The sequence below is a fragment of the Anabrus simplex genome, chromosome 7, assembly GCF_040414725.1.
Source record: "Anabrus simplex isolate iqAnaSimp1 chromosome 7, ASM4041472v1, whole genome shotgun sequence".
Lineage (NCBI taxonomy): Eukaryota > Metazoa > Arthropoda > Insecta > Orthoptera > Tettigoniidae > Anabrus > Anabrus simplex.
The window spans coordinates 207,308,892-207,324,198 of NC_090271.1; the positions used below are offsets into that span (position 1 = coordinate 207,308,892).

The 15,307-nt window shown below is 37.0% G+C and overlaps 1 protein-coding gene across 1 annotated transcript in view; it reads right to left on the reverse strand.

Moving 5' to 3' along the window:
• The window catches only part of sns (sticks and stones), a 115,951-nt gene that overhangs the window by 57,071 nt on the left and 43,573 nt on the right, over positions 1-15,307 (reverse strand). Inside the window, 5 exon segments of the mRNA XM_068228528.1 lie at positions 402-538; positions 1,182-1,481; positions 2,479-2,769; positions 3,486-3,674; positions 8,011-8,163. Coding sequence (XP_068084629.1) covers positions 402-538; positions 1,182-1,481; positions 2,479-2,769; positions 3,486-3,674; positions 8,011-8,163 — 1,070 coding nt within the window.

A 15,307-nucleotide genomic window follows, 5' to 3' on the forward strand; every position in this document is an offset into this window, starting at 1 on the left:
AATGAAATCTCATACATGAGCCAATGAAAATTCTAGACTTGATCAATTTAGAAAGAATGAAAGCTGGAAGCCTGTATAATCTACAGGCATGGTCAGAAAAGTGTTAATAAGCTTGATCAATTTAGAAAAAAAATAGTAGGCAAGGGTTTAAAATTAAATCTTATACATGAGTCAGTAAAAATTATGGGCTTGATCAGTTTAGAAAGAATGAAAACTTGAATCTATAGACATGGTCACAAGCAGAGAATAAAGATGGGAGTATGTGAAGATATGGTATTTGTCCTTCATTTACATTTCTATTGTTCTCTCTGGGCATATTATGTGTGTCTTTTCATATTTTTTATCCATCTTCCTAGTTCCCTGTCTCTAGTAATTACGGTTCTTAATCTTGAAGTACATACCTTTTTATCATTTTTGTACCAAGTGAGTGTTGCAAGGGGATTGCCACCAGATGATATGCATGATATCTTCTGAACAGTGCCTGCTGCAATGCTCACACCTTCTTGGAAGCCATGGATGATGGGTTGACCTGGTGGATCTACAGAACACAAACAAGATAGTCAATAAAAATGAATATATACTAAATAGATCATACACTAAGACCATTAAGTCTTGAACCATTCATAAATGAGCCATTAATACTTTTATTTTCATCACTTTCTGTAATTATTCACTCAAGTCTGTGAAAAGCAGACTTCAGACTAGAATGAACACATAGCCGATACCCGACGCAAAGTATGTGCTTCATTCGCCTCAAAATTCATCAGCTGTTCCCTATGCAATACAAGAAGGCTTATTCAGGCTCTAACATTGCCCATGCTTAAGTATCATGATATACAAATTAATATGCTACTGCTGAGGAACAACAAGGAAATTACAGATGGCTATGAACTATGAACCATTTTAAATGTTGTACTCTCTGTTTATACTGGAGATAATAAAAAGTTAAATATTTTTTCCCCCCTTCTCATTAACCTGCAAGCATCTTGTCTATTGTACATCTAATTCAGAGCTCAACATTTGGTTATGTTTGAGAGAGGACTGAGACACCATACTCATAAAGGTATAAAATAAAACTAAATAAATAATATTTTCAAAAAATCAAGTGAGGTTCAAGAGACAGAATTCTACCTTTTTGGAATGTATTATATACAGAAGTTATTTTAATTCTATCTACTTACAAAGAACATTGATGGTATGAGTGCTGACAACATTTTCAGTAAGCTGCATGTTGAGGCCATGGCAAATAACAACGAGAGATCTTCGATTGGGTGTCACTTGCACTGTGATGTTAGATGTTGTAATGGAACCTCCTTCTGTCGATTCCACAACACGACTTGTAGCATTCCGCACATGTCGCCCGGCTACCATCCATTTCACCTCAGCTGGAGGATTACTATTGGCTGTGGTGCATGTCAGAGGCACCAGGTCACCCACCTTAGCTTCTGTTGGTCCTGAGATGGTCACTTGTGATGGTGCAACTGAAAAGAATCCACATTAATTAGACACCAGAGAGATTTCTATTTGAAATTCTAGAGCCTTATGAAATTTCATGGCAAACATCTACAGATAGATCACGTTAAAATGACTGCTGAAACAGTACATTGGACACACAGGTGCTTAAACTGCCTGTGTAGAGTTAATCAAATACAAATATTTATTTTTAATGGGTTATAATAGCTTTTATGAGTGAAATCTAATTTAAAAATCTATAAAAATATGTTTAATGGTCTATATGTGAAGAGAGTTTATTGCGATGGGACTTCTTTCCATCTGAAATCCTTTAGTACATATTTTACCTAAATATGGATTATAGTGGTAATTTTCTATGACAATATGATCTAAATTTAATTCCAACAAGTATGTTTGTGGATAAACAAATAAGAACAATAATTTTTTATATAAAAGCCAAAGGTAAGAGTTTATACAAGCAGAGCTATGTATCTTTCTTAGTTAACGGTCACTGTATTGTTCTCCAAAGGATATTTGTAGTGGTCTGTCAACATACTAGCTGTCAGCATCTTGGAAAGGTACAGCAATCCAGCTGACAAGCTTGCTATCATATTGGGTTGAAACGTTGGTAATTTCAAGACTTGAAAAGACCTATTAATATTACTATTAATTAGTGTTAATTATTATTAATTAATATTTGCAATCAGTGAAAATGAATTATTATTCTGTTCTGGGAACTTAATTTTTTGATAGAATAAGAGCTGTTTTCTCTACAGTAATTCAATCAAATGCTTCATGTTACTGTAACAGAGGTCTTTGAAACTTTAAGGTAAGCAAGTTGAAGAATTGGAAGACTTTTGTTCTACTCTTCTCAGTTAGGCAATTATTGCTCTCTTTAGCTTCTCTAATACAGTCTATTACCTTATGAGAACACTACATGTTAGCAATGATACATATTGCAAACCAGTGTCATAACTAAGATCTTTATTATCTCATGGATCTGCTTATACATGTATAAATACTTACACAAGACTGTCAGTTGAATCTCAGTCTTTAGAGGGGCAGGACTCATGATGTTAGAAGCTTCACATCGATAGACAGCCTTGTTATCACTGGCATCTGCCGTGAAGGTGTACATGTTCTCTGACACACGACCTGCCGTGCGGTATGCCATACGGATCTGTTCACCATTCTTGTACCAGATGAGTTGTGCAGGAGGGTTTCCTCCACGTGATCTGCACACCAGCTCTAGAGTTTGACCTCGTCGAATGATCTCTCCTTCCGTATAGCCTTCGATATAAGGCACTCCTGGGGGATCTAAAACAGAATGTAGATTATGTTATTACTGTACATCTGATGTGACTATAAGTTATCTAAAGGTAAACTGATTGTCAGAAGCAAGAACGTGGAAGTAGTATTACTCCATTGTCAGCAGATGTTGACTAAGATAGGATACGGTATAAAATTTTATCATGTGATAAACTAAGAGGCAATCAGCTCAAGAAACAACTTGCACTTGGTTGTATGTTCTCTTGTGAAAGTTGAGTAATATTATTAAGGGTGGCTGTGAAAATGAAAGAGGCTAAATGTTATTGTATAAGACAATTTATGAATTTTAACCATTTCATCTCTGAGGTGTTTGAGAAAAATGAAGAGATTTACTGCATCAGCAATAGGCAAAGAAAAATACAGAAAATATACTCTCAAATTCTTCTCACTATAAAATAGGGATTTTTCTTCTGGAATAATAGCACCCAGCAAAATATTGAGTATCATCAAAGTGACTGACTTATCCCAGAAATAAAACTAATGGAGTTCCAGAGGCAATGGCATGTGTTTATAAGTAGTGTTGGCAGAAAAATAATAATTTTGTGATGTCTTGAAATAATCTACATATTCTAGGAATATTTTATTCTAATATATGGTTTATTTCAAAGAAACAACATTACTGTTAACTGATTCATTACTAATTTATACAGGGTCACTTCAGGTATATTCATATGAAAGGAAGGTAATCAGGTCATTTGACTTACATAGGACACTCAGCTGAACTGTAACACGAAGAGGCATGTCTGGTGGAAGTGCTTCATGTCGAGCTTCGCATGTGTAATCAGCGTAGTCATCCTCTGCTGTAGGCTGTAACTTGATACGACTAAGTACATCAAATCTCTTAGCTTTACTTCCTGGTACAGGTACTTCTGTGACAGAATCCACTCGTTTATCTGGAATTGAAAATTTAAACTTACAGGTTGTTGGAATAATATTGCCTGAATGACAGGATAGTTTTGAACACTTAGTTATATCTAAGGTGTAGAAGTTTTTTTACCCAAAATGATGAAAATATTTTGGACACACACTCATGCAATACATATTACACAACTGTTGGATGAAATGCACCATAATGCAATTACAGTCAAACTGGGAAGGACTTCGGGACAAGAACCATTTTAGATTTTCATAGTGTTGATATAAATGAGAAACTATGGAAAACCACTTCAAGAATGATGGATGAAGGAATTTCAATCCACTTTCTATTGATACTCACTACTCTGGCTTACGAAGAGTTTGTCAATAAATTTAAGACTGAAGTCTTTGCTTCTCTGTAACTTAATTTAGCAAAGACACTAGCAGATTTTCGTCATTCTGTTCCATAATGTCTTTTCAATAATTGCTCTGTGGATCACTGGTTAAGTGCCAGCCTTCAAATCCCAAGATCATTGTTTCATACCTGGCAGAGGTAGTCAGAATATTTTTTACAATTTGCTTTATGTTGCACCACACAGATAAGTCTTATCGAGATGACGGGATAGGAAAAGGCTAGGAGTGGGAGGAAAGTGGCCATGGTCTTAATTATGGTACAGCTCCAGAATTTTATTGGTCTGAGAATGGGAATCACAGAAACTATCTTTAGGGCTGCTGACAGTGGGGTTCAAATCCACTATCTCCTGAATGCAATCTGGTAGCTATGCGACCCAAACCACACAGCCATTTGCTTGGTCAGTCAGATTTTTGAAGGCGGAAAAATGTCCATTTGGCACTCCACGTTGTATGATGTTGGTAAGTAAATGATCTCTGGTAACACATTTGGTGTTTACCCAATAAACTTAAATTAAAACTGAGTCACTGATTGCCAGATAGAGATTAGTTTCTCTGCCACCTTGTAAAGTAAAATGAAACATCAAAACTGACATGCAAACATCCTTGGTGGTGCTTGCATAAGATAACAGAGGCCAAATGATGATGATGATGATGATGATGATGATGATAATAATAATAATAATAATAATAATAATAATAATAATAATAATAATAATAATAATAATAATCCTCAAAATTCACCAACCAATCACTTTAGGCAGAGGAAAACTAGCAAAAGATTGCCTAGCATTTGAGGACGACTTAACAATATCATCCAGAGACATTTCAACAGCCCAAAATCAGATTGAACTCCTGAAAGAAACTGCGGAAAAAGTTGGCCTTCAGATGTCTTTTGAAAAGACAGAATACATGATGAAAATGCATCATACGCACCAAAATTCATGGGGACAAAATATGGCAAAATTAAACGAGTATAACAATTTAAGTATTTTGGTGAAACAATTCAGGAAAATGGACTCGAAACAAAAGCCAACGAAATTAGATGCCAAAAGGTGGAATCTGCATATCGACTAACACAAAATATCTATAACAAAAATGTATCTCCAAGCACACAAAAATATATACAACATTACAACACAGTCATGAAACCAGAATGACCGGGCAAGTGGCCGTGCGATCAGGGGCGCGCAGCTGTGAGCTCGCATCCGGGAGATAGTGGGTTCGAGACCCACTGTCGGCAGCCCTGAAGATGGTTTTCCGTGGTTCTCCATTTTCACACGAGGCAAATGCTGGGGCTGTACCTTAATTAAGGCCACTTCCTTCCCATTCCTAGGCCTTTCCTGTCCCATCGTCACCAAAAGACCTATCTGTGTCGGTGTGACGTAAAGCAAAAAAAAAAAAAAAAAAGAAACCAGAGTATCTTTACGGATCAGAGGCGCTAATTTTGAAGAGGAAAGCAGACAATAAAAACATTGAGAAAAGGGAAAGCAAAATCATCAGTAAAATTCTAGGCTCAGAACTCGCCGACGGACAATACCAACTTAGAGGCAGACAGGAAATCAAACAATACACAGATACTCACAGTGGCATTAGAAAACTCAGGCTAAGATTCTATGGACATATTAAAAGAATGCATCTAGAGAGACTTACCAAACAAATAGTCGAATTCTATGAAAACAGGAGTAAAGATAAAACAGACACAATACAATGGATTGGCGAAATCAAAACCGGTTTGAAACAGGCAGGAATTACATCAGCAGATGTTCAAAACAGGGTGATCTTTAGATCCAAAATTCACACATGGCAAGTTGACCAAGAGATCAAAGAAGACTGGAACAACCTGGTCTGAAGACAGAAATGAAGCCCACAGATGAATGAAAGAAATATGGGCACAAAGGAAGGCAGCTGCACGCCTCTAAGTACTTTGCGTAGTCTTAATGGGCTCATTCACACATATACATAAAATAATAATAATAATAATAATAATAATAATAATAATAATAATAATAATAAAAATGAAAAAATGAAATGGCGTATGGCTTTTAGTACCGGGAGTGTCCGAGGACAAGTTCGGCTCGCCAGATGCAGGTCTTTTGATTTGACTCCCGTAGGCGACCTGCGCGTCATGATGAGGATGAAATGATGATGAAGACGACACATACACCCAGCCCCCGTGGCAGCGAAATCAACCAATTAAGGTTAAAATTCCCGACCCTGCCGGGAATCGAACCCGGGACCCCTGTGACCAAAGGCCAGCACGCTAACCATTTAGCCATGGAGCCGGACATAATAATAATAATAATAATAATAATAATAATAATAATAATAATAATAATAATAATAATAATAATAATAATAATAATAATAAAAACTTAAAAATACATTAACATCATAATATTCAAGACAAAAACTCAAATATAAAAACAGCACACAATTTTGTGAATTATTATTGAAAAGTAACAAAAAATTTAATCTTATGGCTTTATTTGATTAGATTTAAGATGATTGTAAGTCTTGTTATTTTGTATACAGCCTGGCAAGAGAACAAATGTAAGAGAGGTCAAAAATTTTCTAAGCTGAATGAGTGTGTATGTTCTTCATATTTTATAAGTAAATCAGCAGGCCTATTTTCACATGTTAGAAATGCACAATAAGATTGGCTGCACTCCAAATGGAAGTGTCATATAGATAACTGTGATGAACATTTCCAGCTAAGCTATAGTTGCTTGCTCCTGTTCCAGCACAACAAAGTTGGCAGCAATCCAATTGGGAATTTGAGACAGTGAAACAGAATCCCACACTCCCCATTCAAAGCATGTTAAAGCCAGAGCTGCTTAGCTCAGCAGAACAGCATCTCTTTTAAAGAAAGGAAGTACACACTTCATAGGGCAAGGACAGAAGGCTGCAAAGTATATTGTATAATTTTTCACCCTCATATAAGGAGAAAATATTTTATGATCTTACTGAAGAGGATACTTTCTGGTGAAGCATAAGGTGTAACTACTTTTCGACATTCGCCCAAATTTATGGTTCACGAGAAAATTCAAACTAACAGTGCCAAACTGGAATATATAAGGCATGTCTATACAAATCCCCTCTCTTTCAGCAGCTGTTGGAGATAAAATTTTAAAATGTGACAGTGTCAATGCAATATACAATGTTAAAGAAAATATCATACTTTAATTTTAGTATATAGCAAAACATTTCTGTTTGAACTAATGTGCCTGCCATTTAGTGATAAAATATTTTCTGAATATTTGATTAAAATTCTAATAAATATAGTAGCTTCATAACTGAAAGTATTCTACAATTATAGTAATTTGAGTTACTTTATGAAATAATAAAGAGAGTTACCGGACACAAATTTTACATTGGACAGTTAGAATCACATCGAGCAGACAGGAAGGAGGTCTCAATAATGCATTCACTGTGCGGCAGTTCTTTAACTACCTTGTGGCAACGAGTGCGATTTGGACCAGATAACAGTAGAAAGTATGAAGTGAAGAAATGTAGAAGGTAACAGTGCAATATTGCATGTTTTGTTCTGAAGGCCATGTTTAGTGATCCGGATTTCCCTTCTTTTCTTCAGAAAGAAAAATGAGTGAAAATAAGTAAACTGGATAATCAGAAGTAATCCGTTTATTTATATATTAGTAAATAAGAAATATGCATTGAAAAAAATTTTTAAACAATATTCAGGATAACTTGCGTCAGTACGTTAGGTTATCTGAAATTAAATGATGATTAATAACACTTTGAACCTCAGTGTCCACACTCAATACTGCGCCTGACTGGTGTTAAAAACAATCAAATACATTTTGAAAGAACGCAGAAAGATACTCAGCCAACAATTTTACAGAGTTATTTTCTAACAATTTAGTGACTATTTAATTAAGTGACTGCAGTACAACCACATGAAATATTTCCAGACAGTAGAAAAAGGTAACAAAAAAACCTCACCCATTTTTAACTCAACATTCCCTCTGTACCAGGCTATTTTCGCTTCTGGTTTCGAGTTCTTCACCTGGCATTCGAGTTCAAACTCTTGATTTTCTCGAATCTCAATCTTAGAATTAGGGGGATGGTTGGTGATTTCGATGGAAGACGGGGGAGCTGAAATATAAACAGACACAAATTAGATTATATTCTAAGCTCAAGAAGTTTAAAGGAGAAAATACACATAATATTTTTTATTGTTTTACACCAATTCTACATGAATATGGAATGAACAGCAGAAGAATAATTCAGAACATATATAATATAGAAATTACATTTTAGTTGAATAATTTGTGATGATGATGCTTGTTTAAAGGGGCCTAATATCTAAGTCATCGGCCCTTATGGTACGAAATGAGACGAAACGAAATGACAATTTAAAAGTCCAAAATTCATCCAGTGACCAGAATTCAAAACGTAGAGATGAAGAATGAATGGATGAATATGAATTTAAAACAATCAGTGGATCCGATCCTCAGACACTATATTAGTGACCAAGGGACTGCTTCCAAAGCATAGTCTTGAATCGATTATGCTTGTTGTCTAAAGGGGTTCTAAATCCATGTCAACGGTTCCTCATAATGGTACTTATCTCTAGTAAAGTAGAACCATGGTATTTCTCGAGTTGCGGTACTAATCAAAAGTAGCGTGAACTCACGGTGTTCCAAATATTATGGTTCTACTCACAAGTATTGTACGTCGCACAGGTAACGCAGACCTATGGTGTTTCGCACATAATGGCGCCATTCGTAGGCAACGCAAGCCCATTGTGCACCTCACCTAGGTGTACTAATCACAAGGACTCGCACTGTCCCGTGGTGTTCCTCACATAGTGGGTAAAAATCACAGGCAACGCAGACCAACGGTGCCGCTCATATAGTGGTATTAATCACAGGCAACACCCAGACCCGTGGTGTTTCTCACATAATGGTACATCTCACAGGCAACGTAAGCTCGTGATGTTCCGCATATAGTGGTACTAATCACAGGTACTGGAAACCTACAGTGAACCGCTCTCTGCTGCTACTAATCACAAACCTATTGTGTACCTAACATAGTGGTACTACTCGCAAGTAAAGGCGACTCATGGTGTTCCCCGCGTGAGGGCACTATTCACAAGTAGTTTCATGGTTCTAATTCGATCATCCCTTTGTCGCTCCTTTTAGTCGCCTGTTACGACATGCAGGGGATACCGTGGTTGTATTCTTCTTCTGCGTCCCCCACCCACAGAGGGTAGGTTGAATAATTTTGTCTCACAACTTTCTCCATTTTTGTAAACTGTAAGGAACTTCCAAAGAGTTACCAAATATTGCATTATAGAAAAGGAGTTTCATGAGGATGTTGTAAGTCATGATTATCATGCATAAGAAATAAAATGTGTTGTAGATTTTTAAGATGAATTGGAGCATGTGATTAAGTCTTGATAGCAGAATAGTAATGCTGAATATATGAATAAATAGAGAAGATAAGATGAGTCTACAAGATACAAGAGAAAGGGAGATGTGGACAAGAAATTAACAATGGTTCTCCTCTGATACAGATCCGCTGGTTTACTTTTCAAGTCGTCACAAACACGGTCTTAAATAACAAAAGACGACACGACTAAATTTCAAGACGAAAAACAGCAATGTCATATGCAGGAGATATATATAAACAAGAAGTCTGAAAAAGACAAAGATAATAAAAACATGGGAAATAAGCCACTGAGGTCAGTGGGGAAGAAGGAAGAAAGCTCTGCCTCTTGTTCTTTTTCAGACTGGCGCGATCAGGACCCTAGAGTTCTCATAAATCTTTCCACTTCATAAGAAGAATGCGAGGGAAGCGAGACAGCTGTAGGGGATGAGTTCCGTGGATCAAGTGAAGTGGTAATAATAACGCACGGTCACTTCCTTATGTAATTTATTTCATTCTTATTAACTGTAAATACGCCTTATTAAACTAGTATTTAACAGAAGATAAATTTAAATCATACCGCCGTGCTTGATCCTTTTAATAACTATACTACACAGATCTTTTAATGACATTTACATTGTATATTTATAGTCAGTTATACAAAATTTGCGTTAATATTGATTCAATTTACTTTATATAGCAAGTTCACTGCAAGCTGTGGACAGCGACCAAGAATAATACATTTTGAGCTTTAGGCTTTACTCGAAATGTAGTTTAAACTCATTTTCTAAAGAGAACCACCGTATTAGTATCTTAACTACCGACAGCTAACTCTTTGTTTATGAATTAGTTCATCCTCTCACTTATGATAAATTGGTTTCCTTTATATTCAGATATTGTGTATTTACATACAGAAAATTAAAGTAATAAACCTGACATAACTGATAATCTTAATTAGAAATATGTACATCTAAAGGTTAAATTCGTCGCCATAAGACCTATCTGTGTCGGTGCGACGTAAAGCACCTAGCAAAAAAGGTTAAATTCACAGTATAAAATCCCGGAGATCCTAGAATGTACTGAGTAGGTAGAGTTTTGAACAGGAACCCAGGTTTGGACATGTACCTCGGATACGAGTGAAACACAATTATTCACCTCCGTGGCTTCCTCTGGGTCGAAGTGCGTTAATGACGTGAATTATAATTAAGATGAAAAATACTTCACATGTCTGTTTCATTCATACAGTCGAAATTAGGCACTGATCCAGAAGTGAGAATAGTTCTCTTTTAGAAGAACTCTATCTGAATTTAATTTTACGACACTTTTCTAGTAATGAGTTTTCTGTTTAATTGAAACGTGACCTACTGAGCAAGTGGCCGCGTGGTTTGGGTGACGTAGCTACCAGCTTACATTCGGGAGATAGTGGGCTCGACCCCCACTGCCGGTAGCCCTGAAGATGGTTTTCCGTGGCTTCCCATTTTCACAGCAGGCAAATCCTGAAGCTGCACCTTAATTGAAGCCACGGCCACTTCCTTCCCACTCCTAGCCCTTTCTTGCCCCATCGTCACCGTAAGACCTGTCTGTGTTGTTGCGACGTAAGAAACAAAAAACAAAAAGCAACGTGATCTACTCGGTCCCTTTGAAGAGTCCTACGAATTTCGGAATACTTTGCATACTACAAAAGTGAACTGTCCCCGACATTAATATAAAATCACTTTTATTATTATTATTATTATTATTATTATTATTATTATTATTATTATTATTATTATTATTTTTTTTTTACAGAATCGACTAAGAAATGTCAGGATATAGTTTAACTAATGGCGAATGTAAGGCTGGTGGTGTTATATCCCCAGTCGCAACGGACGAAATGCATTGAACGAGTTGGACCCCACTTTTGTAAACCACTATTCTTACACGTGCACATTGCGGGTCTGCATCCGGAAGCTCTTTCAGGAACGAGGCGTCCGATGCTACAATATTTGAATTTAACAGTGTAACAAAAACACTCCACTTTGAGGATGAATGTGTCAAAGTTTATGAATAATGGGGAGTAATTTACTGAAGCACATATTTTTATCTTAATGGAACGCAGTTAAGGCTCCACTCAAAGTTAAATTTTCTATCCTTGGGATGAAATACCATCAACAAGGATATTACGCTAAGGGAATCGAGAAGTGTTCCACACAGAGAGATGTACATGCTGGTACTAACATGATTTTTTAAAATGTTTGTAGTGAATTTTATTCAATATTTTTCAAATTATCGAAGACTGATATTCGTTTCTCTACAGTTTTATTACAATTACTCAAAATGCGTCTAAGTAGAAAAGAACAACAAAAACACGCACACAAAACTTACTAATATTCCAAAACCATTGAAACTTACAGTTCTATTTCTGAGAAAGTGTTTAAAACCATAGGTTTGAAAATTATAAAACTTCTTATATTAGTTTGCTTCAGCCTGATAATTAAGGCCAACTTCCTACCTGAGATAGATTTAAGTAAAGAAAATAATTATCACATGCATTAAAATTTTGTCCATTTTTTCAAAATAAAGTTAATATCTTGAAATGTATTGGACCAGGTACGGTGTATGTTTTTACTTATTAGCAGGTATTAGTACATCTAAAATACGTAGTCTAAATTTCAGATTTCTCTGTCTGCAGTTACTGGAAAAAGTGTACCTACATTCGCGAAAGTATAGTACATCGAGGAAAGGTGATTTAAAGATCAAACTACGTATTGCAATTTAACAACTCGCAGTCCGTCTAACTCATTTTTAAGAACTACATACCCATTTAACAGATTAAAATATATGGTATACTACTTCGTTCAGAAAACTTACGAGAATTTATTGCAATAAATTCTAGTATATTTTAATCCTTTCACTCATCTCGGTTCCATTGATCCCTTCTTTAAAGCGAGGTGATCGAACTCTTCTTATCCGTATTAAGACATAAGCTGGAAGTATGAGCTCGCATCTCAGATCCTCTATTAGGAAGGTCTCCCCGGTAAGCTCATACACTAGCCTCGATCTTGCATTCTGCGGGACTCCTAAAATTCTCTTCAGGTATCTAGCCTTTACTCGCTCCAATTCTTCCAGCTGTTTGTACGTGAGGTATTCTCCCACTAATTCTAGGCCATACGTCAGAACAGGTAGTATCTTTAACCTAAACAGGTCCATAGCTGTGCTAATCGATAGTTGTGTGATGTTTCTGATTTCATTCATAGCTCTAGTGGCCGCCACTGCTCTAGAGCTTATATATAAACAAACTCTTTCCCGTTGTTTGAATTGTGATACCTATATATTTACCGGAGGACTTCTATGCAACATCTGCTATGCAAGACAGGACCTGGATGGAAGCTAATCATGATATGCGACATGTGACGACGAGGTTGGCGATCCATGGTTTCCACCACAAGGTGTGCTGTAACAAATTATTTCACGAACCAAATAACGAATGTGTGTGTGAGTTGTGCTTGGAATTTTGTGATAGATACCATATTGTAAAATGCAGGAATAGACAGAAATCCATCGTAGCTTATAGGAAAGAAAAGAAATGTGTATGTAATGTAAATGTAATGTAATGGTATTCTGCACGGCATGTGCGCGTTTCCAATAATAATTAAGGCATAAGAAATATAAATATGAGTAACAGCAACATTCGACGGTCTTTTAGAGAATGCGATTCCCTGAATTTAAATAATAATTGAATGGCTTCAAATACCGTGTTACAGGTATTTTTTTCTTTTGAAGCATGTAGGCTGCCTGCGCACCAATTTTGACATTCCATTCTACTCTACCAGATGAAAGAGTAAACTGGATTATTTTTAGGTTATCTATGACTGAATTGTAATTCATTTTGTCGGGCAAACACTGAGTGTGTCACTAGAGATCTTTTGCATGGCGACATCGTACGACATGGTATCGAAGTTACTCTTTCTGGATCTATAAAATGTCCGATCATCTCTGCCGGGTTTTTTTTTGCTAGGGGCTTTACGTCGCACCGACACAGATAGGTCGTATGGCGACGATAGGATAGGAAAGGCCTAGGAGTTGGAAGGAAGCGGCCGTGGCCTTAATTAAGGTACAGCCCCAGCATTTGCCTGGTGTGAAAATGGGAAACCACGGAAAACCATCTTCAGGGCTGCCGATAGTGGGATTCGAACCTACTATCTCCCGGATGCAAGCTCACAGCCGCGCGCCTCTACGCGTACGGCCAACTCGTCCGGTCTCTGCCGGGTTTGAACCCATGTGGTCTGGAGGTCGACCCTCTACCACTGATCTACAGAGGGAGCTTATTTGTGTAGTTTACCACCATATCTTCAAGAATGTTCCAATAATGTCAGATAGCCGCCTGTCACAGCTTGCTAGAGTTGAAGCTAATCATTTCGGTAATGATGAAATTATCTACGATTAACTTTTTTCAGGAAATTGTTGTAATTATTTATTATCAATGCTGATATAGAACTGTTAAAGTGTATAATAAGGAAAGGTCATACGCAAGTGATTATTTAAACGTACCCTGATAATATGCTATGTGAAATACTTAAACATTTTCAGCGTACAAGTGAAGCAAGTCCATGGTTTATTTTTCAGTATTCAATATTAGCCATATATTTCAGGTATTTATACTGTTATGGTATAGGCAAAAGAGTGTTCATTAAGAAAACGTGTACTTGAGTTCTTTGTTTCTAAAATAATGAGTATCTCACTAGCAGTTGCAATGGGCACTGGTGTTCTGAGTGCTTCACGTAATAATTCTCAGCAATACATTGGCTAACGTCACTCTTGATCGGGAAGTATACGTGATACGGGATGCTCTTTCAACTCGTGTAGAATTACAATTAATTTACAAAACTTAAAATTCAATAACTTAAATTTTAGACTCAATTTATGTGACTGCGTTGAAAAACTGACATTGTACAGTATGAGAGTGACGGGAACACATTTCTTCTACCGCTTTTCCCATACTTGTAGGGTAGCGGGTGCGAATTATGTAGCAATGTGTATTTGCCCTGTTATACGGCTGGATGCCCTTCCTGACACCAACCCTACATAGAGGGATGTAATCACTATTGTGTGTTTCAGTGGTGGTTGGTAGCGCAGTATGTTGTCTGTATATGACGAGGAAGTTGTTGGGACAATCACGGATACCCAGTCCTTGAGCCAGAAGAATTAATCAGACGCGATTAAAATCCTCTCAACGTTGACCATTCAGCCAAGGAGTCGGACGATGGGAACGTAATACTCTATATTTCAGTCTGTGAATAAAGAGGTTCAAGGTAGGTAAAATGTAAAAAGGAATTGGGAACTGGTGATAAGTAAGGATATTAGGATGCACGGCACGATCCGTACATAACTCCATATTTGAGCGAGGCGTTGAGAACACTCTTACCACCGCGACGCACTGAGCCATGGAGAAGTAAACTTGAAGTTCATCAGAGAGTAGGGATACAATGAATTGAGCGTAAATATAACTATTATCTCGGCATACGAGTAATTTATTTACAATACACCCCATTCAACTTCGTTTCTATGTGGTTGAATCTTGAGCGAGGAAAAATTGTTATCTGTAACGTAATTTTTGTCAAACGTTTCAACATGCCAAAGCCACCTCCGTTATAGACCACTTAGAAGCTTCCACTATTTGTAACCTCGGCACTAAGTTGGACAGAATGGTTAGCATCATGCCCAGCCACCGTTGTCCACAACTTGTAGTCGATATTGTAATTATAGCCAAGGGGCCTACAATTTTATATAGAATTCGAACCACAGGGCCGTGACTCTCGGTATCACTCTGATATTACACAGCCCCCACCCCTCCAAACTCTGGGATACTCCCCTCCCTCTCCCCTCTCTC